General features: G+C 49.3%; 1 protein-coding gene across 1 annotated transcript in view; it reads left to right on the top strand.

The window, feature by feature from the left end:
* The window catches only part of LOC310693850 (uncharacterized protein), a 33,595-nt gene that overhangs the window by 4,012 nt on the left and 3,084 nt on the right, over positions 1 to 26,499 (top strand). The window contains exons 4-22 of the mRNA XM_083476236.1: positions 1,019 to 1,143; positions 2,452 to 2,581; positions 2,887 to 3,035; positions 3,826 to 4,007; positions 5,754 to 5,864; positions 6,613 to 6,714; positions 7,615 to 7,690; positions 9,851 to 9,978; positions 11,576 to 11,768; positions 12,131 to 12,165; positions 16,310 to 16,489; positions 16,795 to 16,955; positions 18,603 to 18,727; positions 20,280 to 20,409; positions 21,030 to 21,178; positions 21,855 to 22,042; positions 24,101 to 24,211; positions 24,337 to 24,438; positions 25,666 to 25,741. Of these exons, the coding sequence (XP_083332362.1) occupies positions 1,019 to 1,143; positions 2,452 to 2,581; positions 2,887 to 3,035; positions 3,826 to 4,007; positions 5,754 to 5,864; positions 6,613 to 6,714; positions 7,615 to 7,690; positions 9,851 to 9,978; positions 11,576 to 11,768; positions 12,131 to 12,165; positions 16,310 to 16,489; positions 16,795 to 16,955; positions 18,603 to 18,727; positions 20,280 to 20,409; positions 21,030 to 21,178; positions 21,855 to 22,042; positions 24,101 to 24,211; positions 24,337 to 24,438; positions 25,666 to 25,741 (2,453 nt within the window). The remainder of the gene's footprint in view (positions 1 to 1,018; positions 1,144 to 2,451; positions 2,582 to 2,886; positions 3,036 to 3,825; positions 4,008 to 5,753; positions 5,865 to 6,612; positions 6,715 to 7,614; positions 7,691 to 9,850; positions 9,979 to 11,575; positions 11,769 to 12,130; positions 12,166 to 16,309; positions 16,490 to 16,794; positions 16,956 to 18,602; positions 18,728 to 20,279; positions 20,410 to 21,029; positions 21,179 to 21,854; positions 22,043 to 24,100; positions 24,212 to 24,336; positions 24,439 to 25,665; positions 25,742 to 26,499) is intronic.

The raw sequence follows: 26,499 nt of genomic DNA, 5'->3' as shown, positions 1-26,499 counted from the left end.
GAGGAGTGAGAGGGTGCCTGGAGGATATATAAACTGCATGAAACCTGTCATTTCTTTGGACTTGCTGTGGACTTGATCACGCAAGTGCCTTCTGCTATCCAGAGAGCAGAATAAACTCTTTCTTTGAACCAACTCAGTGTCATTTTGACTTCCTTCCTCCTGTCCCGGAGCAACGCAGACCCAATCAGTGAACTCCAATTTGGGAAACCCATTCCTTCATTTCTAAGTTTAAGTTAAGTCTGCTGAAACTGGATTTCTTATGGACAGTGCCAATCCTGAACTTACTGGATTTGTGACCATTATGCTCATTTGCCTTCAGTAGCAGTAAAGCTCTGCTGGATGAAATTTTCATCGCCTCTGGTCTATTTTGGGGGAATCCCACAAAGTGTTTAAGTTCTGTTTTGTTTTCTAAAAAAAACAATTGGTTTTCACAGCATTATAAACAAACAAACACATAAGACAAACAAACCTAAATCATAGCCTTATTGAAAATTACACTTATTAACATTGTTAAGTGACTTCCTCGCTTTCCCTTGGTTGAATTTCATTGCAAATCCTTTTAACGGTTTTCCAAATCACAGTTCTTATAAAATTTAACTTAAACATTAACATCCTTAGATCTTCACATTATGAAATTAAACATATTAATTCAACACTTAACATAAATAAAATCCTAAGCCAATTAAGTATCTGCAAGCTGTTTTCAGTTAATTTAGCTTAACATGTTTAACTAAATAATCATTAAATTTAATCCACTCCTCCTGCTACTCCTCCTCCTTCTGGTCGCAGACTCTTCTGGTTAGGTCGGCTAGCTCCGAAAAATCCATCATCTTCATCTGCTATTCTTCTATTGTTGGTAATTCTTGGGTTTTCCACTTTTTAGCTAACAGAATACGCACAGCAGTTGTTTAAGTTTTTACTCTGCTCCCTATACGTTGGAATCTGCTCTGGATCAATAGTGAATAGAATTCCATGACACCGCTGCCACTCACGGCTTCCTCCATCCTTGTGCCAACAGAAAGAAATGCCTCTTGGGCACCAACCTCATCATGCTGTCGGGGGCTGTCATCATGGGCTTCAGCAAGGTGGCCAACTCCTTTGAGCTGATCCTGGCAGGTCGCTTTCTGTGTGGCATCAGCACCAGTAAGTGTTGTCCTCCTTCCAGCTGCTCTGGACTCACTGGCAGGGCCGGGTTCCTCTGAGCTAACACCTGAGTGAAGAACTGTGGGAAAAGTGGACCAGCCTGCTCCCAAGTCTCGGTCCCTTGCTTCAGCGCAACCCCTGGAACTGCAGCCTCTTCCGCTCCACTTCCAGGTCCCCACACGGGTGGCACTGTGATCTAAACCACTGAGCATCTTGGGCTTGCCAATCAGAAGGTCGGTGGTTCGAATCCCCACCACGGAGTGAGCTCCCGTTGCTCTGTCCCAGCTCCTGCCAACCTAGCAGTTCGAAAGCATGCCAGTGCAAGTACAGTGGTACCTCGGGTTAAGAACTTAATTCGTTCTGGAGGTCCGTTCTTAACCTGAAGCACCACTTTAGCTAATGGGGCCTCCTGCTGCCGCTGCGTCGCCACTGCATGATTTCTGTTCTCATCCTGAAGCCAAGTTCTTAACCTGAGGTAATTTTTCTGGGTTAGCAGAGTCTGTAACCTGAAACGTATGTAACCTGAAGCGTATGTAACCCAAGGTACCACTGTAGATAAATAGGTGTTGCTGTGGTGGGAAGGTAAACGGTATTTCCGTTCTGGCATGTTTCTGTCATGGTGTCCCATTATGCCAGAAGCGGTTTAGTCCTGTTGGCCACATGACCCGGAAAGCTGTCTGTGGACAAACGCCGGCTCCCTCGGCCTGAAAGCGAGATGAGCGCCGCAACCCCATAGTCACCTGTGACTGGACTTAACCGTCCAGGGGTCCTTTTACTCCACTTGCCCCCAGTTTCTCCTCGTCCTGCCCCAGGGTGCCAATCATGGCCAGCTTTCCCAGGGATAGGTTTGATCAGCAGGAATTCCACATGGGAAAGGGCGTTGCTCAGTGGTAGTGTCCCTGCCTTGTTTGCAAAAGTTCAATCCCCCAGCGTCATCTCCAGGTAATTTGAGTTTTACATCCTGCTTTTCCATCAACAGACGTTGAGCTCCGAGCGGCTCAACAATAATTTCAACAGCATTAAAAGCAACAAGCATCACCGTCGCCATAATATCAAACCCAGCAATGTGTAAATAAAACCAACAGCAAAAAATCAATCGAAACGATTGATGCAATTCAGTGAAGCCATCGCAATTCAAAATGTCCGAAACCCTGGAGAGAGCACTGCCAGTCAGGGTAGACAATATTGAACTAGGTGAACTGACGGCCTGGTTTGGTATAAGGCAGCTTCTTCTGGACAACTTCTCCCAAATGTTTTGGGGGTCCTGCGATGCTAAGAGATTCGTCCTCTCTCTGCCTTCACGTCCAGGTATCTGTGTCCTTCTCCACCCTCAGTATGTCGGGGAAATTTCCCCCAAGAAGCTCCGTGGATTTGCAAATTCAACTGCCTCCATCTTCTGGAGCCTGGGGAAAGTCCTGGGTCAGGTGATGGGGCAAAGGTAGGATCCTGCTTATCTACCTGTTCGGGTGCTTCCTATCCCAACCCCACAACAAAGTCTCTCTCTCTCTCTCTCTCTCTCTCTCTCTCTCTCTCTCTCAGAGGGGTCTTCTGAGAACCCTGCCCCAACCTCAGATGACAGCCAGGACATGCTAGTTCAATCACCAGCCCGCATTGGCTAGCGCCAGTGCCACATGCACTCCTGGTTTTAAACCACTCCAGGTTTTGCTGCTCCTTTGTACTTGGCACACAAAGCCCCTCCTGGCTTTCTGAAGGGATGGATGTCTTCTGGTTTGCTTTTCCCAGAGAGTTCCTAGGAAACGCTTCGCTGTGGCCGCTGCTGCTGGCCTCCCACGGCGTGACTGCCTTGCTCCAGCTGCTGACTCTGCCCTTCTTCCCCGAGTCCCCACCTCACTTGTTCCTGAGCAAAGGGGATGAGGAAGGATGCCGAAAAGGTAACTGGGTGCTCTCTAAGCAGCTAGAAATGGTTAAATTGCAGAATAGCCTCCCTCAAGCATACTTGGGTACAAGGAACTTCACGGGTTTCGAAAGAGATCTTCATCCCATTGACTGTATTTAATTATTTTATCTGGCATGTTGGCTGTGCCACATGATAGTCAGATGCTGGGGGGGGGGGGAGTTGAGTCACAGACACCCCCCCCACTGCACTTGGAGATAATTGAGGAGTGGGTTTTCCCTTCATTTTCAGGGTGTGTACAACTTACATGTGGCTGCAAAACATGTTTTCTGAGTCAGATTGCCTCCACATCCCTGTTCCTTAACTTTATTTTATTTGCCTTCTCCTGCGGGATGTAGCATAGTAATAATAATAATAATCATCATCATCATCGTTATTTATACCCCATCCATCTGACCTTGGCGGCTCCCAACAGAATATTAAAAACACAATAAAACACTAAACATTAAAAACTTCCCTAAACAGGGCTGCCTTCAGATGTCCTCTAAAAGCCAGATTGTTTTTTATTTCCTTGACATCTGGTAGGAGGGCATTCCACAGGGCGGGTGCCACTTCCGAGAAGGCCCTCTGCCTGGTTCCCTGTAACTTGGCTTCTCATAGCGAGGGAACCGCCAGCAGGCCCTTGGCGCTGGACCTCAGTGTCCGGGCTGAACGATGGGGGTGGAGACGCTCCTTCATTTGTAGCTAGAGCCTTTGCCCGTGTGTCGCCTGGCTCCCACACAGTGGGAAGAATGGTGTGAGGGCCTCTGTTTTCTCTGCCTTCACAGCCATGAAGACCCTCTGGGGACGAGGGCCTCACCAGGTGGAGCTGGACGACCTGAGGAAGCAGCAGTCTGCCTTGTGGAGCACCAAGAGTGTCTTGGAAGTGATGAAGGATCCGGCCCTGCGCCGGCAGCTGTACATCCTTTTCCTGTTGGCTGTGACCCTACAGCTGACTGGCATCCACACAGTTGAGTTTCACATGCATGTTGTTGTGTGGAAGAACGAGCTCAGAGAAAGGGAGCTGGGGGGGGGGATCCAGATATTTAAATTGAGATATTTCTCCCCAATGAGATGAGCTGCTTCAGATTAAGGGCTCATCTACATGTACCTTTCCTCTGTACTTTCCAGGCACAGGATTGGGCTTCTCAGGATTGGGTTCGACTGGGGTGTTCATTTTTTCCCTGGTGCTTCCCCCCAGGAAAACCTGTGTTTTACCACTGAACAGGGTAAAGCTAAAGGGAACTCTGACCATTAGGTCCAGTCGCTGAGGACTCTGGGGTTGCGGCGCTCATCTCGCTTTATTGGCCGAGGGAGCCGGCGTACAGCTTCCGGGTCATGTGGCCAGCATGACTAAGCCGCTTCTGGCGAACCAGAGCAGCGCACAGAAATGCTGTTTACCTTCCCACTGGAGCGGTACCTATTTATCTACTTGCACTTTGACGTGCTTTCGAACTGCTAGGTTGGCAGGAGCAGGGCCCAAGCAACGGGAGCTCACCCTGTCACGGGGATTTGAACTGCCGACCTTCTGATTGGCAAGTCCTAGGCTCTGTGGTTTAACCCACAGCGCCACAGGAGCAAACAGCAATTCGCCGAAACCCTATGTTCATTTGCTCCAATTCAGTGGTAAAATGAGGGGGTTTTTGGAAGGGAAAGCGCAGGGACCAAATTCCCACTCAGACACAGACCTGCCCCTAGAAACGTGACTTCAAAAGGAGGTGCCTTCTGATAACTTTTGCCCACTGATTACTCATCAACATTTACCTCTTCTCCACTCTTTCCAAACACGGTCCTCAATCTAAACCTCTGTGTCTAAGTGCACTTTTATTCTTCCAGGGCTTCCCCCTCCCCCATAAAAACCCCGATATTTACAGCTCAATTGCAGCAAACATCAACCCATGGAAAACACAAATTAATGTTTGCTCCGATTCAGCTTTAAATAGTGGGTTTTCACTATTTAAAGTTTGGGCTAATGCGAACCTCTGGGTAAGGCAAAAGCTACGTGTGGATAAGCCCTAGCAGCTATTTGATAAAGCCCAGGGCTGGATCTACACACAAGGGGAGAACGCTATAAATAAGTCAGAAATTTAATCATTACAGCGGAACCTCAGTTTTCAAATGTCTCGGCTGCCGAACGATTCGGAAGCTGAATGCCGAAAACCTAGAAGTGAATGCTTCCGTTTTCGAACACGCCTCAGAAGTCGAATGGCTTCCTCGGCGCGTTTTTCCATTTTCACCATTCATTTTGCCAACAGCCCTTTGATTTTCGGTTTTCGAACATTTCTGAAGTCAAACAGACTTCCGGAACGGATTGTGTTCGAAAACTGAGGTTCCACTGTATAACAAGGGGGGGGGGAACACTATGGAAAATCGCAAATAATTTTTTTGCTCTCTTCTCTCTTGCCATCTGGTGTTGTGTGTTTATTATTATAACGCATTCAAAATGCTGTTTTTGAACTAATGAAGCTGAGCCCCAGGTTAGCTCCTCCTCAACTGTTCATTTTCTCTCTGCGGAAGTCCTGCTTTCTCCCAAAACTTGTCCCAAACACCATCACTTGATTGACAAATTAACTTCCCTTCCTACAGGAGTGAGGATGAGGCCAGAGGTGTCCAGGGACCACCACTGACCCTCCTCCTTCCCTCCCCAGAAGGCTCTTTACAGGTAGAGTTGGTTCCCCTGATGGGCCCCCTTCTCAACGTGTTCCCCCCTCTCCAGATTTACAGCTACACATTTGAAGTCCTGCAGACGGTTGGTTTCGACAACGACCACATCCCGGCCTTGTCTTTGGGGATCAGCCTCAGCGAGCTCCTCTCTGCCGTCTTCTGTGTGAGTGAGGGTTCTTGGGGAGAGCTGCCCCCTTTGGAACCCCAGGCATGGGGGCGGGGTGAACCTGGCCCCCCAGGTCTCTCAACCTGGCCCTCAGGAATATGCATGTCGCAGGGAATTGCATTGTGGGGAAACTGACATCAGACCTAGGCAGACCAAGTCCCAAGCACTCCTGCCAGGCCTCTCCCAAAAAACTCCTCAGGAGACCAGTGCTAGTAGTAGTAGTATTAATAATAATAATAATAATTTATTATTATTTATACCCCGCCCATCTGGCTGGGCTTCCCCAGCCACTCTGGGCGGCTTCCAAAAAATATTAAAATACTGTAATACATCAAACATTAATAGCTTCCCTAAAGAGGGCTGCCTTCAGATGTCTTCTAAAAGTCTGGTAGTTGTTGTTCTCTTTGACATCTGGTGGGAGGGCATTCCACAGGGAGGGTGCCACTACCGAGAAGGCCCTCTGCCTGGTTCCCTGTAACTTGGCTTCTCGCAGTGAGGGAACTGCCAGAAGGCCCTCGGGGCTGGACCTCAGTGTCCGGGTAGAACGATGGGGGTGGAGACACTCCTTCAGATATACTGGACCGAGGCCGTTTAGGGCTTTAAGGGTCAGCACCAACACTTTGAATTGTGCTAGGAGTAGCGGGCCCTGGCAATTGCCCGCATTTGCCCCCTGCTGGCCTGAACCGGGGCTTGGTGGAGCACCCCGGAGCCACTGCACAGCCCTCTGTGTCCTTTCTGTCCCCAGAGTGTCATCATTGAGCGTTTCGGAAGAAGAGTACTGCTCTGGGGAGGTTACGGACTGATGGCCACAGTGCTTGCTGCTGTCACGCTGACCATCTCCTTGCAGGTAAGAAGCCACAAAAAAAAAAAAAAATGGGGGTTAGGGTGTTTCCCTGACAGCCCCTCACCTAAGATGTGGCCAGCGGTCGGTCTCTGACCAAACTAGGCTGCAAGTGACCCCAGCGCCTGGCTCAGAGTCGGGGAGGGTGAGGCTGGGACTGCTGTAAGAACTAGGTTGGTGGCCGGGAGCCGACAGGATCTGAGCCCAGAGATTGGTGGTCAGGAGCTCAGGTGCCTTACGAAAAGCCAGATTGACCAAGGGTGTGTTTGAGTGTGTATCAAGCATCTCTGCTGCACCTAAGGAAAGGAGAGAGCCCCACACAGCCCTGCAACCTGTGCCCATAGCTGTCAACCGTCCCTTATTTGGCAGGAAACTCCCTTATCCCAGTGCCGTGTCCCGCTGCTGTCCCTTATTGATGATGTCCCTTAAATTTCCCGGGTTTCAAAGGAAGCAGCTCCTCTCCCTCCCTCCCTGCCGGCCAGGGAGGAGGGAGGCTCCAACTGTCTTGCTTGGCTGCGTTGCTCACCCAATAAGGAGTCTAAGAACGACTGGGGGGTGGAGCTTGCATGCCTTGTGCCGATCAAATCGGCCGCGTAGCCTGGGGACTCGCCTTTGCTCAGCGCTTCCCAGCGGAGAGGCGACAGTGGTTTTCCTTGCTGCATCCCCTTTGCCGGGTTGCTGCGCTGTGGGAACCACCGCTTGAGGCTTCGTTTGGCTGCTGGCTGGGCTTTCTGCCTTTGGCTCAGAAGTCGAACATACCTGTGTTCGGAAAATCCCTTATTTTTGCTGCTGATCCCTTATTTTTGAGGCTGCTGGTCCCTTATTTTCAAATCTGTAAGTTGACAGCTATGCCTGTGCCCAGGGGGAACCTCAGCTCTCACGAATGAAAACATGCTTTCATTTCAGCATTCCTTCTCCTGGATGCCCTACTGCAGCCTTGCCCTGATATTCTGCTTTGTGATCTGTTTTGGAGCCGGCCCAGGTCAGTGATGGGGCACTTGTTCATATCGATAGGCAGTTTTCCCACTCAAAGCTCTCAAAATGAGGCACTCATCCCTCGATAAACTTGTGGAGTAAAAACTGACTGATTAACTTTAAAAAATAATAATCGGTGTGCTCTTTGATTTCATTAGATAGCATGGCAGTAGGGAGACAAATAAGCAAAGTGCCCTAAAAGATTATCCAAATCTGGCTTCATTTGCAGTTTTAGGGCATCGAGCCAATCAAGGTTTCAGAAATTCTTGGTGAAGCACAAGACTATTTCTCAGGGAACTGCACATTTCACACCATAAAGGTGTCTGTAAAAACCTCCCTAAAAATATTGCATTCCTTCTATATCTAATGGTGAGCTGCCAATTCATCCTAAACATTTAACTTCACATTCTGCAGCTTATTATTGTTATCATTATCACCTAGCTTTAGTGTTGTTTTAAATTAGCTGTGCAGTCATGAAATTTGTCCGGAACCTATTGATCTTCTCATAGACTGTAATATATTGTGGGTTGTCCCTTTGCACTAGTCCCTTTGCATTGCAGCAAACAGATTGTGTCCAGGTGGTTTTGCTTTGCCTTTACTGCTGCTCAATAGACTGATTGCAGTGATTGGGGGACAAGGGAGGAAGGGAGGAAGGGAGGAAGGGAGGAAGGAAGGAAGGAAGGAAGGAAGGAAGGAAGGAAGGAAGGAAGGAAGAAAGAAAGAAAGAAAGAAAGAAAGAAAGAAAGAAAGAAAGAAAGAAAGAAAGAAAGAAGCCAATGTCATGCTGAGGCTCCCTAGGCTGCCTGAGTGGGCCTAGAAAATTGGGGAGGAGGTCCAATCCTGGCTGTAGCTGCGTCTTTGCACAAGAAACTGAGTGAGTTCCAGTGGAGCATCCAGCGCAGTGCAGGATCAGCCTCTCCACTTGCAGAGCTGGGAACTTTGCCCCTGGGCTCCTTTGGCTATGGGTCCTGGTGCATGGGGGCTTCCCTACAGCTCAGCCACAGCCCACCAAACACATGGAACTTTCCCCAGCTGAGTTTCAGGCTTCAGGGAATTGGATCCCTCCCCCCGGTGTCAGTAAATGAGCAGATCAAACAAAAGGAACGTTCTTACCAGTTAGTTTCTTTAATAATCACAGCAAGTTACAAAGGAATACATATCTCTCTAGAAATGGCGTTGCTCCCAGTTAAGGTTTACCTCTTCCGTCCCCATTAATCTACATCATTTCTACATCTGGTAATCTGAGCTTGTTGCCGCTGCACTTTCTGTTCTATCACTCTCAAAGCCTGACTAGTCTTAGGCAAGGGGGGGTCAGGAATGCTTTCCAAGGACACTGAATCTGCCAGCTGTCTCTCTCCTGGTGTTTGCTCTTCTAGCTGCTCCTCACCCAGCATTTCCCAGCTTTTCCCCTCTGGACGATGTCCCTCTACAAACCACTGTTCTAAATCAACACCGTCTTCCTCCCACCAGGAAGGTTCAGAAAAATGGGGAGCGGCTCCCACCATTCCTCCTCAGTCCAGCCTCTGACATTGAGGCTGGGTAGGCAAAAGGAGGTTCACCCCAACCCCCCTTTGGCACAAGAGCCTCCCCCATCCACAAGTGCGTCCCCCACATTCCCCCTGGAGGCAACACGGTCATGAAAAAAAGGTGGCTCCTGATGTAGAGCTCAGTCAGTAGAGCATGAGGCTCTTAATCTCAGAGTTGTGGGTTCGAGACCCAAGTTGGGCAAAAGATTCCTGCATTGCAGGGGGTTGGAAAAGATGACACTTGTGGTCCCAATTCTACGATTCTATGAAAAAGGCTGGAATCTGGAGCTCAGCAGCAGTAACCTCAGGAAGACAGAAGCCCATGCTTGGAGGGCAGGGCTTGGGGGTCGTGCCAGCTGATGAGCCACCCACTGCCGGTCTCACCCCCACTCCCCCCCCAGTTCCCCTCACTCCCCCCCCCCCGAGCCCAACACCTTCATCTCCATCACCAACAACAGGGCCATATTTTCACTTGCCACGTTCTGGGTGCCACGAAGAGTACAGCGTCTGTTCCAAGCCACTTGGCCACTGCTGGGGCATCGGAGACGGTGGGAGAGGCTCCCTCGGCTCTTGGCAGCATCATTTTCTAGCCTAGTGGTGGCAGCAGGAGCAGCCCTGACCTTTGGTTCCTCCCTCCGCAGCCGGGGCCGGGGCATCTGTGAGGATGGAGATCTTTGACCAGTCCTCCAGGTCGTCTTCCTACGTGATCAGTGGAGTCTTAAACTGGATCGGATTCTTCTCGATAGGAATGGTGTTCCCATTTGTCGTGGTAAGCGAGACTTCTCCTGATGGTTCCATTCCCCTCCCCTGTCACGTTCCAAAAGCAAGGAAGGATTGGACCCTGATTAATATAATACACACGAGGCTTGACCAGCAAGACTCTGGGAGGAGGTGCCAATAATAATCTGTCACACCCTGGCCCAGGCCCCTTTTATTAACAAAAGAACTTAAAATTCAGTGCTTGTAAGAACCAATCAGATGTCCTCTGAGCATTTCAAAAACATCCCCACGTGGGACAAAGTCAGATCAGAGAAATCCTTGTAACTACAAAGAAACTATTTCCTATTTGAGCATGCATACATAGTTCAAAGTAAATAAAATAGGAATCAAGGAAGAATGCTCTTAGCAAACCCCGGAGGTCATAAACAGCAGTAAACAGGAGAGGAAGGATGGTAGTATTTACCATCTCCTTGTGAACTCTTTTCCTGGCCCTTAAGATCTACCTTAAGGGGACGTGGGTGGCGCTGTGGGTTAAACCACAGAGCCTAGGACTTGCCGATCAGGAGGTTGGCGGTTCGAATCCCCATGACGGGGTGAACTCCTGTTGTTTGGTCCCAGCTCCTGCCAACCTAGCAGTTCGAAAGCACGTCAAAGTGCAAGTAGATAAATAGGTACCGCTCCGGTGGGAAGGTAAACTGCGTTTCCGTGCACTGCTCTGGTTCGCCAGAAGCGGCTTAGTCATGCTGGCCACATGACCCGGAAGCTGTACGCCGGCTCCCTCAGCCAATAAAGCGAGATGAGCGCTGCAACCCCAGAGTCGGTCACGACTGGACCTAATGGTCAGGGGTCCCTTTACCTTTTAAGATCTACCTAAAGATTAACAAAAGCTACATCAAAGCTACCTACTATCTCTTATGGCCTAGGATGCCTGGTGAAGAACTGGTCTGTGTTTTTAGAATGCCTATACATGCCTGTCAGGCGTAGCAAAAGAAAATGGCAGAGGTGCAGAGGCTTGTTGGATTTGATCATAAATCATGTCAAATGACTCAAGCCCTGTCAATGCAACGCTTTCATTGCAGACACAATGGCTTGCTCCATATTTTCATAATTCCTCATAGCAATCCCAACTGACCCCCACACTCCCTGCCCCAGTATCCTGCTTCCGCTGCGGGAAGGTGGCAGGGAGCGTGCCGCTGGGCTGCATCAATTTGCCGAAAGAGGTTTACAGGGTGGTGCGAAGTTGTCATTGCAAAGGCTTGCCCTGCTGGGAACTGCAGGGGTCTGTATGGAGGTCACACAAGAAGCAAAGTGTTAAGTTGTGGGTGAACATATCAGACGGCACAGTGATTCTTCAAACAGCTCTTGTTTATTCACAGGCCAGGACAGAACTGAACTGAAGGGTTCAGTCAGCCTGCTTATATAGAGCTCCAGTACAACGTAACTGTAGCAACTTTCTAAAACTATCCAATCACTGAACGTCACTTTCGATCCCTTATTTGCATAACTATCTACAGTATCCCCCTGCTGGCCCAGGGTGAGAACTTCAGTACATAACACAAAGTATCCCTGGAAGGAAGCGATCCAGGCTTGCCTTATAATTCTGTGGGGTCAGGGTGTGTCTGTTCCCCCCCTCCCTCCCTCTCCAGGAACGCATTCATCAGTTCAGCTTCCTCATCTTCATGGGAACTCTCTACGTTTCCGCAATCGTTGTTTACTTCATCCTGCCGGAGACCAAGGGGAAATCGATCCTCGAAATCCGAGAAGAGTTTGATAAACTCAATTTTAAGAAGAAGCAGGCTCTCGGCTCAGAAACGAGCTTCGCAGGAGACCCTGTGCTCTGCACCAAGCTATGATGGAGCTCTCGGGGATAAGGAGGTCAGAAGAACTCTGCAGGTGAATCAAGCCCACTTAGCCCCAGCTTCCTGCTCCTAGTCTAGATGCCCGCAACCAGGGCCTGGGTCCATCTGCCTTGCCCTCTGGTGCTCCCCAGCCACTGGCTTTCCCTTCAGAGGCAAACTGCCCTTGGGCCTGCTTAGAAGCAAAGCCTCAAAAATGTGTGAGAAGAGATTCATAATTATGAACAATAGCGGAACAAAAACCGATCACTGACACCAGTGAGACTGAGAGTCGTGACAGGCGGAGCCTTGCCAGGAATGGCCCCTGGCTTTGGAGTATGCTCCTCCTCCTCCTCCTCCTCTAAGCTGCTTTTGGCTCAGCTGTGGGATTCAGAAAGCAGGTGACTATGCTGCCGTTTCAAACTGGTTTGGGGCCAGGTGGTTTTATTGCAGGTTTCTAGCTGGTTGGCAAAGATCCTGATCCATTTCATTAGCTGGATATTTTAAAAGATGCGTTGCTCCGTTTTCCTGACTTTTGTGATATGTTGTAACTGCTATTCTATCATGCTTCGGAAGTGGTTGTACTGTGCTTGGAAGGACAATGTCCTAGAAAGCAATTTAGAGAACTCTTAAGGGGAAATAAACAACCAAACAAATAAACCAGCTCCAGATCATTTATGAACAAGTTTATAAGTCTAAATGCAGAGCCTAGGGGGGCACAACTATGCTGGGCAAACAGTCCGTTCATTTCTGCTCTCTGCTGCCTCGTCTTTTACCTAGCCACCCCTCCATAAGAGGACCGGCCCTCTCCTCCCACAGGGACTAATATTACTTTCCTGAGCAAGGGGTTGGAGTGGGTGGTGTTTACAGTCCATCGATGGACACAAGGTGGCCCTCCCCATGAAAGACCAGTTTTGCTGGAGTCTCTGGAGAAGTCTAATCAAATCAACCTGGTGATTGATAGAGATTGTTGCGCTGAAGCTAATGAAAATAACGTCAAAAGAGCCTAATGCAAAGTTCTGCTTCAGGCAAAATAATAACAACAACAACAATTGCTATTATTATTTATACCCCACCCATCTGGCTGGGTTTCCCCAACCACTCTGGGAGGCTCCCAACAGAATATTAAAAACACAATAAAACACCAAACATTAAAAACTTCCCTAAACAGGGCTGCCTTCAGATGTCTTCTAAAAGTCAGATAGTTGTTTATTTCCTTGACATCTGATGGGTGGGCGTTCCACAGGGCGGGTACCACTACCGAGAAGGCCCTTCTCACAGTGAGGGAACCGCCAGAAGGCCCTCGGAGGTGGACCCCGGCGTCCGGGCTGAACAATGGGGGTGAAAACGCTCCTTCAGGTATACTGAGTATTTGCAGGCAGGGGAAGTGTGGATGTTACAGCTGAGGCTCATCCACACTGACATTTGCCCTGTGATTTCTAGTCACAGGTCTGAGGGGTTCTTTCGCCCTGCAACGTCATACCCCGCAACTGTCCCAATTTCCCCAGGACATTCCGAAATTACAGAAATGGGGGGGGGGGGTTGCAGATGGATGTTTGTTCTGATTCGGCAGTAAACAGCAGGTTTCCCCAGAAAAAGCTATGGGGAAAGCTGAAACCTCTCAGACCCATCACTAGGAATCCTGGGAGAAAACGGAAGTGTGGCCGAGCCCCGGATTTGGCAGCAGAGCACCAATGGTCCATTTACAACTACAGTGGTACCTTGGTTCTCAAACACCTTGGTTCTCAAACACCTTGATGCGCAAACAACTTGGAAGCCAAACACTGAAAACCTGAAAGTAAGTGTTCCGGTTGGCAAACTTTTTTCGGAAGCCGAACGTGCTCCATTTTGAGTGTTACACTTCCGTTTTGAGTGTTCCGCTTCTGATTTGAGTGTTACCCTGATGTCTGTCTGCTTTTGCTATTTATTTTGCATTTTTGTTTTTGCAGCTCTTTTTTGTTTTTGTTTTTGTGACTGTGTGGAACCGAGTTCAGCTATTGACTGATTGATTGTGTGACTGCATTACGTTGAATATTGTTTTCATTTTATGGAGCAATGGTCTCTTTAGATAGTAAAATTCATGTTAAACTGCTGTTTTAGGGGTCGCTTTTAAAAGTCTGGAACGGATTAATCCATTTTGCATTACTTTCCATGGGAAAACATGCCTTGGTTTTGGAACGTTTTAGTTTTGGAACAGACTTCCAGAGCAGATTAAGTCTGAGAACCAAGGTACCACGGTAATGCAATTTTCCCCAGGCAGAAGTGCAGCCCGGCTGAATTTATACAATTTGAGGGTGGCAAACTGCCAAAGCCCCTTTCCCCAAGTCTGGGGGGCGTTCACATGGGCTCACTGCCTTTTGAGGATGTAATTGGTCGTGGACACCCACGGCTGGTTGATCTATTTAGCTTTGCGGTTCCAAACTTTGCACGGGAAACGAAATTAATCCATTAATTGAAAACCTGCATAGTAATTTTTAACTTCAAGTAATTGGTGCCTGCTGATGGTTTTGGCAAGATAGCTAAGAGAGAGAGAGAGAGAGAGAGAGAGAGAGAGAGAGAGAGAGAGAGAGAGAGAGGTAGGTTTGAGAAGCAGCCCATGTTGCATCCCGTTGAAAAGAGCCAGCTTTTGATCAATTGGTAGCGACCCCCCACACCTGTGGGGGTCTTTGAATCGGAGATGGGGAGCTTCTTCTCTAACCTGGTGAGTACCTCCTTCTTCATAAGCCATAGCTATTTTACATTTTTTTTAAAATCCTCAAAAGTTACTCATAGAGCAAAAATCGAAACCATAAATATTGATCGATCAAGCAAATAACAGAATTCATGTTTTAAAAAGCCACTCAAATATGAGCATTTTGGAGTATGGTCTGACTAGCAATGCAAAATGTTTGCCCTTGGCAAGGAAGGGTGGGGCAGCAGTAATGGGGAGCAGTGCTCTGTGTGAGATAAGGTTACCAGATTTTTTTCAATGAATCCGGAGACACTTTTCAACTTCAATGGATTTTGTATGGGGACTGATTTGTAAATCCGGGACTGTCCCCAGGAAATGGGGATGTTTGGTAACCTTAGTGTGAGACCCACTTGAGGATTTGGCTGTGGGGGTCTTTGTAGCAGCAGCATCTAGAATCTGACACATGAGTTGCGTCAGCCATGGCAACCTATGGGAACAGGGTACTGGATATGTTTTCTCCCCTTGGATGGTGTGACGCCTCCTGCCCTTACTTTCTGACCCACAGCTTCCCCCCCCCCCCCCGTGTGTCCTGCCTGCCTTGGATAGTCAGGGTGGTCCTTTGCCTCAATTGGTGATGCTGCAGTTGCCGTGGTGATTTCAGGTCCTCCGCTCCCCAGGCCTCTTATCACCATTTAGGCCTCTGTTGCAGAGAGAGGACTGAGATTGCAGTCACGGGGGGGGGGGCAGTACCTGACCTGGAGCCCCCAGCTCATGTCTCCAAGTTTTGAGAAATCCTACCTGCACGAACGCGGGTGGCGCTGTGGGTTAAACCACAGAGCCTAGGACTTGCCAATCAGAAGGTCGGCGGTTCGAATCCCCATGACGGGGTGAGCTCCCGTTGCTCGGTCCCTGCTCCTGCCAACCTAGCAGTTCGAAAGCACATTAAAGTACAAGTAGATAAATAGGTACCACTCCAGCAGGAAGGTAAACAACATTTCCGTGCGCTGCTCTGGTTCGCCAGAAGCGGCTTAGTCATACTGGCCACATGACTCGGAAGCTGTACGCCGGCTCCCTCGGCCAGTAAAGCAAGATGAGCGCCACAACCCCCGAGTCGGTCACAACTGGACCTAATGGTCAGGGGTCCCTTTCCCTTTACCTGCACGAAATTATTGTTTTTTTCTCTCCAATGAGGCTGGGTGCAAGTGGTAGAAGATGGATGTGCTGCTTTTGGGGAAGGTGGGTGGCTTCCTTCTGGCTGAGGCAGAGAAAGAGGCCTGTTTTCTCCTGGCCATGGCAGCAGACCCCCTTCATTGTCCTTCCTTTTTCAAAGGAAAATATCTGGCCAGTTCCTTTCATCCCAAATAGGGCCTGCATCTTACCATTAGAGGGCAGCAGATATCAGAAGAAAAAAATATATAAGGAGGTTATTGGGGTCCCTTGTTAACACGCCTCAGGGGTCTGAAGGAAGCCAGGTCAAGAATTATGAAACTTTTCATACCATCATAGACAATCTGTCATTACTGGTCAGCTATTCATCATGTGCAGTGGTACCTCAGGTTAAGTACTTAATTCGTTCCGGAGGTCCGTTCTTAACCTGAAACTGTTCTTAACCTGAAGCACCACTTTAGCTAATGGGGCCTCCTGCTGCTGCCGCACCGCCGGAGCCTGATTTCTGTTCTTATCCTGAAGCAAAGTTCTTAACCTGAGGCACTATTTCTGGGTTAGCGGAGTCTGTAACCTGAAGCATATGTAACCCGAGGTATCACTACACTATAGAATTAATTACCAAATCCATTTAAAAAAAATAAATGAAAATACTTGTGGTAAATTCCAGCATTTGAACATTCAGCTTTGTTCATTTGCCAATTCTGTAGAATTTTTCTGAGAACTGCTGTGTATTTTTCCCACTGTGGGGCACCAGGAGATTGCCTTCTGGATTTGCTTTGTCTTTACAGATTCAATATCGTGGATTGTTCCAGATGATCTTTGTTCTGGGCATAGGTGGCAGCTTCCCATATGGGTTTCACATTTCTGTGATCAACTACCCCTCCTTGGTAAGCCAAAAAAACCACAACTGTCTTGCATTCCTTAGGCTGAAACTGTCAAGGCCACAAGAGGGGAGCCTTGGACTGAGTGAGATCATCAGCGGCATTCCTTGTTCACTGAATGGCAGCACGATGTTACGTTTTGAATTGAATTGTTGCACATCTCGATGTTATTTAAGTTGAATTACGCTGCCCATCTGACTGGGTTGCCCCCAGCCACTCTGGCTGACTCCCAACAAAACATCAAAAAGAGACCCTTATTGTTCGTGTTGTAAATAGACGCACAATGAATTTTTTTGTTTGCTTGCTTGCAGTACATCAAAAAATTCATCAACGAGACCTGGCTGGAGCGGCATGGCTCCCCTCTCCCGCAAGAGACCATCCTCTTGCTGTGGTCCTTCATCGTTTCCATCTACGGCATAGGGGGGCTTTTGGGAAGCGTCTGCTGTGGGTACCTGACCACAAAATATCGGAAGTAAGTCTTTCCCTAAGGCTATTAAGGGGTGATATGATAGCCATGTTCAAATATATAAAAGGATGTCACATAGAGGAGGGAGAAAGGTTGTTTTCTGCTGCTCCAGAGAAGCGGACACGGAGCAATGGATCCAAACTACAAGAAAGAAGAAGATTCCACCTAAACATTAGGAAGAACTTCCTGACAGTAAGAGCTGTTCGACAGTGGAATTTGCTGCCAAGGAGTGTGGTGGAGTCTCCTTCTTTGGAGGTCTTTAAGCAGAGGCTTGACAACCATATGTCAGGAGTGCTCTGATGGTGTTTCCTGCTTGGCAGGGGGTTGGACTCGATGGCCCTTGTGGTCTCTTCCAATTCTATGATTCTATGATTTGTGGCTTCCGTGCACATCTAAATCTATGACATAGGGTTCAAGCCCACCAGGCCAATGCCCTGGAAGTTGGTGCGGGACGGTCTGAGTCAAAGAGATGCCTCTTATTCTCAGTCCTAGAAAAGGCAAAACAAGCACACATTTCCTGTTGTCGCTGTCCTCAATAAACACACAAGACGTAACCAGCTGTACTTTTGAATAAATAAGGTATACTATTCACTGCATCAAATTGTAGATTTCAACGGAAGTCTCATAACTTCATATACACACACTGTGTGTGTGTGTGTGTGTGTGTGTGTGCTTTATTGATTCCAAAAAGAAAACAGTCAACAGTTTTTTAAAAAACACATTACAAAAAGATACAATAGTTTCATAATACATATATTCTTCTTCTACTACTTTGTTTCTTTATTGTTTTATTCACAATAATGTACATTCTTTACAACAGACAACTCCAAAATAAAATCATATATAGCAAACCCCCTCGTCTTTCCTTTCGCGTTCCAGCCTCTCGTTCCTCTCGTTCCTCTCCTCTCTCTTCTTTTCGTATCAAAATCTCAGAGGTAGTACTTTGTGCTTTTTAATATGCTGTTTCTCTCTATCCTGTATTCGCTGCAAGGCTTCTGGTCGCAACTTTTGTAAATCACCACATGGTGATTTACCCCCTTTCTCTTTAAACATCTTTCTTTGTAACCGTGCTTGCCTAAAATTATATTTTCCAGCTACCTCCACGTTTAATTTTAATAATCTATAGCTCCGAGGTAGCTTCGTGTGGCGTCAGTTTTATAATTGAAAAAACTGGTGCTATCTTCGTTGGGTCCAGAGGCGTCTCGCAGACAAGAGTGGATCCAGTTTGGCGCTGAGGTTCTTCTGCTCTCTTTCACACTATTAAAGTACTGGTATTTAATCAGTGCTGGAGCAGCAGAAAACCGCTTTTTCCTGCGCAGCTCTGTGCATTCAATTGGATACCTCCTTTCCCATTTTTCCCAGGGGGGGGTGAACAATAAGCACAAGGTGTTTGCCCCCCACCTGAGAGTCACCTGTATCCCAGGTGCAAATCAGGCCATGAGGTAAGTCCAAGTCCCTTTGTTGTTGGCGGGAGCAGTTGAGCTGTTGCTCTAAGGAAGGCATAGGCAAACTCAGCCCTCCAGCTGTTTTGGGACTACAACTCCCATCATCCCTAGCTAACAGGACCAGTGGTCAGGGATGATGGGAATTGTAGTCTCAAAAGGTCCCTGTGTCTGCCTGCCTTTCTCACCTTGATTCCGCCTTCCATTACAGAAAGAAATGCCAGATGTTCACCAACTTGATCATGCTGGCGGCTGCGTCGCTCATGGGTTTCAGCAAGATGGCCGGGTCCTTCGAGATGATCCTCCTGGGGCGCTTTCTCTACGGAGTCGGCATCGGTATGAAGGAAGCGTCCTGGCACTTGCAGCAAAGTCACCACAACCTTCCGGGGGCATTTTGTTTTCGTTCCTTTATCAGTCTCGTCTCCTTTTTAAATCACAGTTGTACCTTGGTTCGCAAAATTAATCCCTTCCAGAAGTCCGTTCCAAAACCAAAGCGTTCCAAAACCAAGGTGTGCTTTCCCATAGAACGTAATGCAAAACGAATTCATCCATTCCAGACTTTTAAAAACAACACCTAAAGCAGCAATTTAACATGAATTTTACTATCTAACGAGACCATTGATCCATAAAATGAAAGCAATAATCAATGCGCTGTACTATAAAATAAATAAGTCAATATTGTAGATGATAAAAGTTTAAAAAAAAAAAATCTTACCTGCACTGATGATAGTCATTGATTGGTTGGGAGGCTTTTATCCATTTCCGCAGTCACACAATCAATCAATCAATCAGTAGCTGAACTGGGTTCCACACAGTCACAAAAACAAATTAACCAAAAAAGCCTCAAAAACAAAAAAGCAAAATAGATAGGAAAAACAAAAGCGCCACACTTAATCTGTTCTGGAAGTCCATTTGACTTCCAAAATGTCTGAAAACCAAGGCACAGCTTCTGATTGATACAGGCACCCCGGAAACAATAGCCGACAGCGACATTGGACATTCGGCTTCTGAAAAATGTTCAAAAACCGGAACACTTACTTCCGGGTTTTCGGCGTTTGAGAACCAAGGCGTTTGAGAACCCAGGTACCACTGGACTACATTGGTCTTTTAAATTGGTCTTTAAAGCATTTCTTATCAGAAATTCCAGTGGCAGGAGGGAGATGCAGGGGCTGGTTCCTTTGGAGATGCTATAAGTCAAAATGCATTGTTTGTGCAGGCAGAGAATCCTGCCCAGCCTTCCCCAATTTTTGCAGTCTCTTTAGCTTAAAGGTAAAGGGACCCCTGACCATCAGGTCCAGTCGTGACCGACTCTGGGGTTGCGGCACTCATCTCGCTTTATTGGCCGAGGGAGCCGGCATACAGCTTCTGGGTCATGTGGCCAGCATGACTAAGCCGCTTCTGGCAAACCAGAGCAGCGCACGGAAACGCCGTTTACCTTCCCGCTGGAAGGTATCTATCTACTTGCACTTTGACGTGCTTTCGAACTGCTAGGTTGGCAGGAGCAGGGACCGAGCAACGGGAGCTCACACCGTCGCCGGGATTCGAACCGCCGACCTTGTGATCAGCAAGCCCTAGGCTCAGTGGTTTAACCCACAGCGCCACCCGCATCCCCTCTTTAGCTTAACCTGGTCCATTTGGCAGAACTCAACCGAGGGTGGTTGACCCTGGAAACCTAGATGGATGAGCTTCAGGGCACTTGGGCTGGGCTGTGGAGCAGGGAGCAGGTTGCAGACCTGCTAAGACGTGACCCGGCTACATGCCTGTCAGATACAACAGCTGCCAATAATAATTCGTTTGAGTTGACCTTGAACCTGGAGACAGTGAAACCGGGTGGTTTTGCAGGTTTCTTCACTTTGTTTCTCTATCATGCCCCCCACTCTTTCCCAAGGGTTTTCCTTCAACATACACCCCCAATACGTGGGAGAGATCTCTCCAAAGAAGCTGCGCGGATTTACAAATGCCACGGTGGCTGTTTTCTTGACCCTCGGGAAAGTCTCGGGACAAGTGATGGGCTTGGGGTAAGTGCAGCCCCTCCTCTGTGCTGCCTGAAAGATGCTCGAGAACAGTGTGGCCGAAAGCCTTTGATTGTGTTGAATAAAAATCACATGAACTTAAATTAGAACCTTGGGTTCCAAAGCTGCATGCTTTGGGTTTGGGACTTTGAATTCTGGGCTGCTCAAAAGAATGTGTGGATCTCAGAGGAGGGACCGGGGGCCTGTGCTCCTGTTGGGGGGGGGCTGTCCTGTGATGATGACACCCCCCTGCAGTGGTGTGAGGTCAGTGGACTACAGGGACTAGGCTAGTCCTCTAAATGTTCCCCTGGCACCTCCTTCCCAAAGCACGGGAAACTTCTGCCTGGCTTAAGAAGGGAGGAGCGATGCTCCGATTGGTCCAAGAGCCCTTCCGCCATCTTCCCAAAGCTCACTTGGCTTTGGGAAGGAGGCAGGAGGGTGCCAGCATCCTGTCAGAGGCCTGGCACCTTCTTCCCCCAACCCAGACTGCTCCTGCCCAGCTTAGGAAGGGGAGGCAAGATGCGCCCTCGCAAGCTGGTGCCTCTGGCCCTAACTATTCCCTTACAAAAAAAAAAAACACCATTGTACTCCATTGCCCCCTGACTTCCTCCTTCTCTTCTCTGCAGGGAAATGTTGGGCAGTGACTTCTTGTGGCCTTTGCTACTGGCTTCCAGTGGGCTCACTGCAGTGGTCCAGCTACTGACCCTCCCTTGCTTCCCCGACTCCCCATCCTACCTTCTGATCCAGAAGGGCAATGAAGAAGCCTTCATGAAAGGTAGGAGCCCCGTGCCATCTGGACAGATCAGGCAGGCAGGCAGGCTGGCAGCAGCAGGGCTGAGACAGGCTGGCTCCAGGGTTGCCCATGACTTTGAGCAGGGCTCGCAAATGCCAGAGGTGGATTTAGAGCAGCATGACTGGTTCTGGCGCACTGGGCATCTAGTCTAAGGGGCGCTGCAGGGCACTGCAATTGTGACATAGTGAATTGAGCAGAGCAGAAGGCAAGAGACTGAACGATGGGGGTGGAGATGCTCCTTCAGGTCTACTGGGCCGAGGCCATTTAAGGCTCTAAAGGTCAGCACCAACACTTTGAATTGTGCTCAGAAACGTACTGGGAGCCAATGTAGGTCATTCAAGACCAGTGTTATATGGTCTCGGCGGCCACTCCCAGTCACCAGTCTAGGTGCCGCATTCTGGATTAGTTGTAGTTTCTGGGTCACCTTCAAAGGTAGCCCCACGTAGCGCGCATTGCAGTAGTCCAAGCGGGCGATAACCAGAGCATGCACCACTCTGGCGAGACAGTCTGCAGGCAGGTAGGGTCTCATCCTGCGTACCAGGTGGAGCTGGTAGAGAGCTGCCCTGGTAGTCATGGATTGATCTGCCCCTTGAGCTGATCCAAGGGACACTTTGGGTGGAGCCAGGCCTATTCTTCCTTCCTTCCTTCCGTACCGCAGCCATCAAGCAGCTCTGGGGTGAAGGTGACCACCAAGCGGAGATTGAGGACCTCAAGAAGGAGAAGTCCGCCGTGGCCAGCACCAAGAGCCTGCGCGTCCTGGAGCTGATGAAGGCCCGCTCCTTCCGCTGGCAGCTCTACGTGATGATCACAGTCATGACCACCTTGCAGCTCTGCGGCATCAACGCAGTTGAGTCATTGCTTCCTGGGGGACGCGGAGGCTTCCAGGGGAGTCACACAGCCTTTTGGATCAAGCAAACTTTACAACAGGGAACAGCTATGGTGGCTCTTCTCCAGGTGCTGCTGGACTCCAACTCCCATCAGCCTCTGCACCCAGCAGGACAAGGATGATGGGACTTGTAGTCCAGGGACATCTGGAGAACCACAGGCACCAGCAAAAGAGAGTCTACTTGCTCCCTGGTGGGGAGCAGAAGGGTTGCTGCGGCCCAACCCAGCCATGGCCAGTCTGTGGCTGGATCTACACTCACCTGTAAAATGTAATTAGAAAAATATTAGAAATACTGTTCTAAAATGGCAGTTTCTTTTCCAAAAGGTCCACCTGGTTTAAGATACCGTTGTTAGTAGCTCTGCAGTACCCTCTGCTGTCACATTTTAATAACGCATGACTAAGATGACCCTTAAGGGACGTGGGTGGCGCTGTGGGTTAAACCACAGAGCTTAGGACTTGCCAACCAGAAGGTTGGCGGTTTGAATCCCCGCGGCGGGGTGAGCTCCCGTTGCTCAGTCCCTGCTCCTGCCAACCTAGCAGTTCGAAAGCACGTCAAAGTGCAAGTAGATAAATAGGTACCGCTCCGGTGGGAAGGTGCGCTGCTCTGGTTCGGCAGAAGCGGCTTAGTCATGCTGTGCACATGACCCGGAAGCTGTATGCCGGCTCCCTCGGCCAGTAAAGCGAGATGAGCGCCGCAACCTCAGAGTCGTCCACAACTGGACCTAATGGTCAGGGATCCCTTTACCTTTAATATGACCCTTACATTTTGAAGCGTTTTCTTAACCCTTTCCTAACGTCATAAACCACGAGTGTCAATCCGCCCTGTGTCTGCAGACTCAGCAGACAGGTCAGCTCACGCAGGGTGGGCCCAATATATTTTGCCGCCTGAGACAGAGCAAAAGATGCCCCTGTCCCCCTCCAACATACACACACACACACCAGTCAAGGTGCAGAGAACAAAAGGCCAGCCAAGTGATTTGAGGGGCCTCGATCCCATCCGCCTCCTGCTTTGAGTCATTTGCACACGAGCAGCAGTGGTTATGCATTCTCTGTATCCTTCTGGCTGGAGACCTTTCTTCCTGGAGGCTTCCTTGATAGCTCAGTCAGTAGAGCGCGAGACTTTTAATTTCAGGGTCATGGGTTCGAGAGCCACGTTGGGCAAAAGATCCCTGCATTGGCAGGAGGCTGGACTAGAGGACTCTCCAGTTCTAGGAGTCTATGATTCTATGAGAGAAATCTGGGGCAGATGTGAGTGCCTAGGAGCTGTTGCCTGAAAACAACAACAACAAGGCCATATCCAAAGCCCCACGCCAGTTCTCTGGAGGGAGGGGTATGTGGTCTCTGTATTGCAGGGGGTTGGACTAGATGAACTGTTAGGTGATGGTGTGGTTGCTTGAGAGCAAACAGGCAAGACTCCGACCTGTCTTTTCCAGGCTTTATTCTTAGTGCAGACTATTTACAGTGAAGAACATCGCAAGTTCATGTCTGGCTCAGTCGCTAGCAGAATCTGGGAGTGGCCGGTTCTTGTACCTTCCCCAGCATAACAGTCGTGTGACCCCCAGCCTTCTCCTCCCCTCCCTGCGCCGAAACCTACTGCACAGAGTGGGCACTGGCAAAGGGCTACTTCCCTCCTCTCCGGTTTGCTCAGGCTCTCCCTAGCATCCCCTGGTCCCACCACCTCCTCTCCACTGGAGGTGGGGCTTTCCTCCTCGCCAGAGGAGGAACTGCTTCGCAAGATTTTCGGAGGTTCCCTATAACACAACTGCCCTTCCACCTCTCGCCTCTGAGCTGATGGCAGTTCCCTGACATGAACCTTGGGTTCCTTCCCAACTCTGCAGTTTCTATGATTCTGTGGTAGGCAGGGAGGTGTCCCTGCTGTGTGTACCGCAGGCCACCTGCCTTCTAACAGAAGGGAACGGGGGCAGGCAGGGAGCCTCTGCACACGTGGAGCTCTGCAGGCAAAAACGTCTCCTGCAAACTAGCCCCACGTCTCCTCATCTTCCTCCTGCCTTTTCCAGATCTATTTCTACTCCTTTGAAGTCTTCCGCACAGCCAGGTTTGAAGAGGAGCTCGTTCCGTACATCGCTCTGGGCGTGGGGATGTGTGAGTGCCTCTCGTCCATCCTGTGCGTAAGTTCAAGGGGGGGGGCGGCACATCCGGTGCTCCCAAAATGGGGAGAGCCCCTCATGTACTTCCCCAGCCCCTGTCCTCCTGGCAGGATGTCTGAGGTTCCCCTCCTTTTGCTGCCTTCCAGAGTTCCCTCATTGAGCGCTTTGGACGGAAGCTTCTGCTCTGGGGGGGCTACGCTGCGATGGTCCTGGTCCTGGCTTTGCTCACCCTGACCCTCTCGCTCCAGGTAAGGCGGTTGGGGGTCCTCTGTGATGTGGGGCAGCAGTGGAGTGAAAGGGGAAAGAGCTGTTGGGTTAGATTACTGCCATGCTGAAATATACTCGGAGTCCTGGAGTGATTTCATGCTCTTTATTGCAGCTTGTAAAACAGTGATTGATTTACCCCCCAAACATCAGGCTTTTATATACATTATTTACACAATGAGTCCCGTCTGATTGGCTGATTCTGCTTCCCTCCTGGAGCCTGATTGGTCGTTTCCTGCAGGCCAATCAGTTGTTGCATTCTAGGATCCTACCAGCCTAATAGGCTGATTAACTTCCTGCTGTAGCCTGATTGGTCTTCTCCTGCAAGCCAATCAGTTGTTGCATTCTAGGATCCTACTTGCCTATTGTTCTAGGATCCATGCTTAGTACATAACACATGCGTTATACATAGGGCTGCCTCTGTAGACGGTTTGGAAACTTCAGCGGGTGCAGAATTCAGCAGCCATGTTGCTCACTGGAGTAAGACAGTTTGAGCATATTACACCAATCCTGGTACAACTGCACTGGCTACCATTTAGTTTCCAGGCCCAATTCAAAGTGCTGCTTTTGACATATAAAACCTTAAATGGTTCAAGACCGCAATACCTCAAAGACCGCCTCTTTCCTTATGAACCTACCCGGACCCTGAGATCATCTTCTGAGGCCTTCTTCGTGTGCCTCCTCCTCGAGAGGTCCGGAAGGTGGCAACACGAGAACAGGGCCTTCTCTGCAGTGGCTCCCCATCTGTGGAAAGCTCTCCCCAGGGAAGTTCGCCTGGTGCCTTTATTGTACACCTTTAGGCGCCAGGCAAAAACGTTTCTTTTAAACCAGGCCTTTGGTTGATCGGATTGACATCCTATGCCCTTTTAAAATGTGTTTTTTTTGTGGGGGGGGGCTATTGGGTTGTTGTTTTTATTTTTTTATTATGTATTTTGTGGTTTTATATCTTGATTTTATTCTGTAAACCACCTAGAGAGCCCCTGGGTATAGGTATATAAATAATAATAATAATAATAATAATAATAATAATAATAATAATAGACACAGTTCAGAAGCCTCCTTAAGACAACCCTCTCTGTCCCTGGCCCTCAAGGGACTGGCACCCCCAGGAGCCCACTTGGGCACCCCCAATTCTCCTCTGCTTGCCTTTGCAACAGGAAGCATTGGATCCTTCCACTCCCGCTTAGAGGACCCTTTTCTTCTCTTCCCAGCACCGTTTCTTCTGGATGCACCACTTCAGTGTGGTCCTCATCTTCCTCTTTGTGCTGTTCTATGGGATTGGGCCTTGTGAGTACCTCCGGGGGCGAGGGTGGGGGAAAGGTCCCTGGCAGCCCCATCCAGGAAGGGACGCAAGCAGCCTGCTAGGAGGGCGATGGATGGAGCCTGGGGGAGCCTGGCAGGCAAGGAGGGAAGGGAGCAAGGCTCTCAAATGCATGGTCCACACGCATGGCCTTGCCACTTCTGTACTGCAGTGTGCACTGGTTGTTTGTGGGACAGCGGGTGGGGCTATGGTCTAAACCACTGAGCCTCTTGGGCTTGCCGATTGGAAGGTCGGCGGTTCGAATCCCCGCAACGGAGTGAGCTCCCATTGCTCTGTCCCAGCTCCTGCCAACCTAGTAGTTTGAAAGCACACCAGTGCAAGTAGATAAATAGGTACCACTGCGGCGGGAAGGTAAACGGCGTTTCCGTGCGCTCTGCTTTCTATCACAGTGCTCCATTGCACCAGAAGTGGTTTAGTCCTGCTGGCCACATGACCCGGAAAGCTGTCTGTGGACAAACGCCGGCTCTCTTGGCCTGAAAGCAGAGATGAGCGCTGCACCCCATAGTCGCCTCTGACTGGACTAACCTTTTTTACTTACTGGGGCGTGTCCAACCAGGCCCAGATCCATATGCAGGTGTGGGAACATCCAGCTCCTACTAGGCCAAATCCTTCCAACTCAGCACCTGCTGTTGAGAGGTTGCGATGAGGCATGTCCAGGCATCTGGTCAGGTCTCTGCCAATCCTGACACCTGTGGGTGCTGAGTGGGTGGTGCAGAGGCGGTTG

This window comes from Podarcis liolepis (genome assembly GCF_965112155.1).
Source record: "Podarcis liolepis genome assembly, chromosome: 15".
Taxonomy (NCBI): Eukaryota; Metazoa; Chordata; class Lepidosauria; order Squamata; family Lacertidae; genus Podarcis; species Podarcis liolepis.
This window is presented reverse-complemented; position numbering and strand designations above follow the sequence as displayed.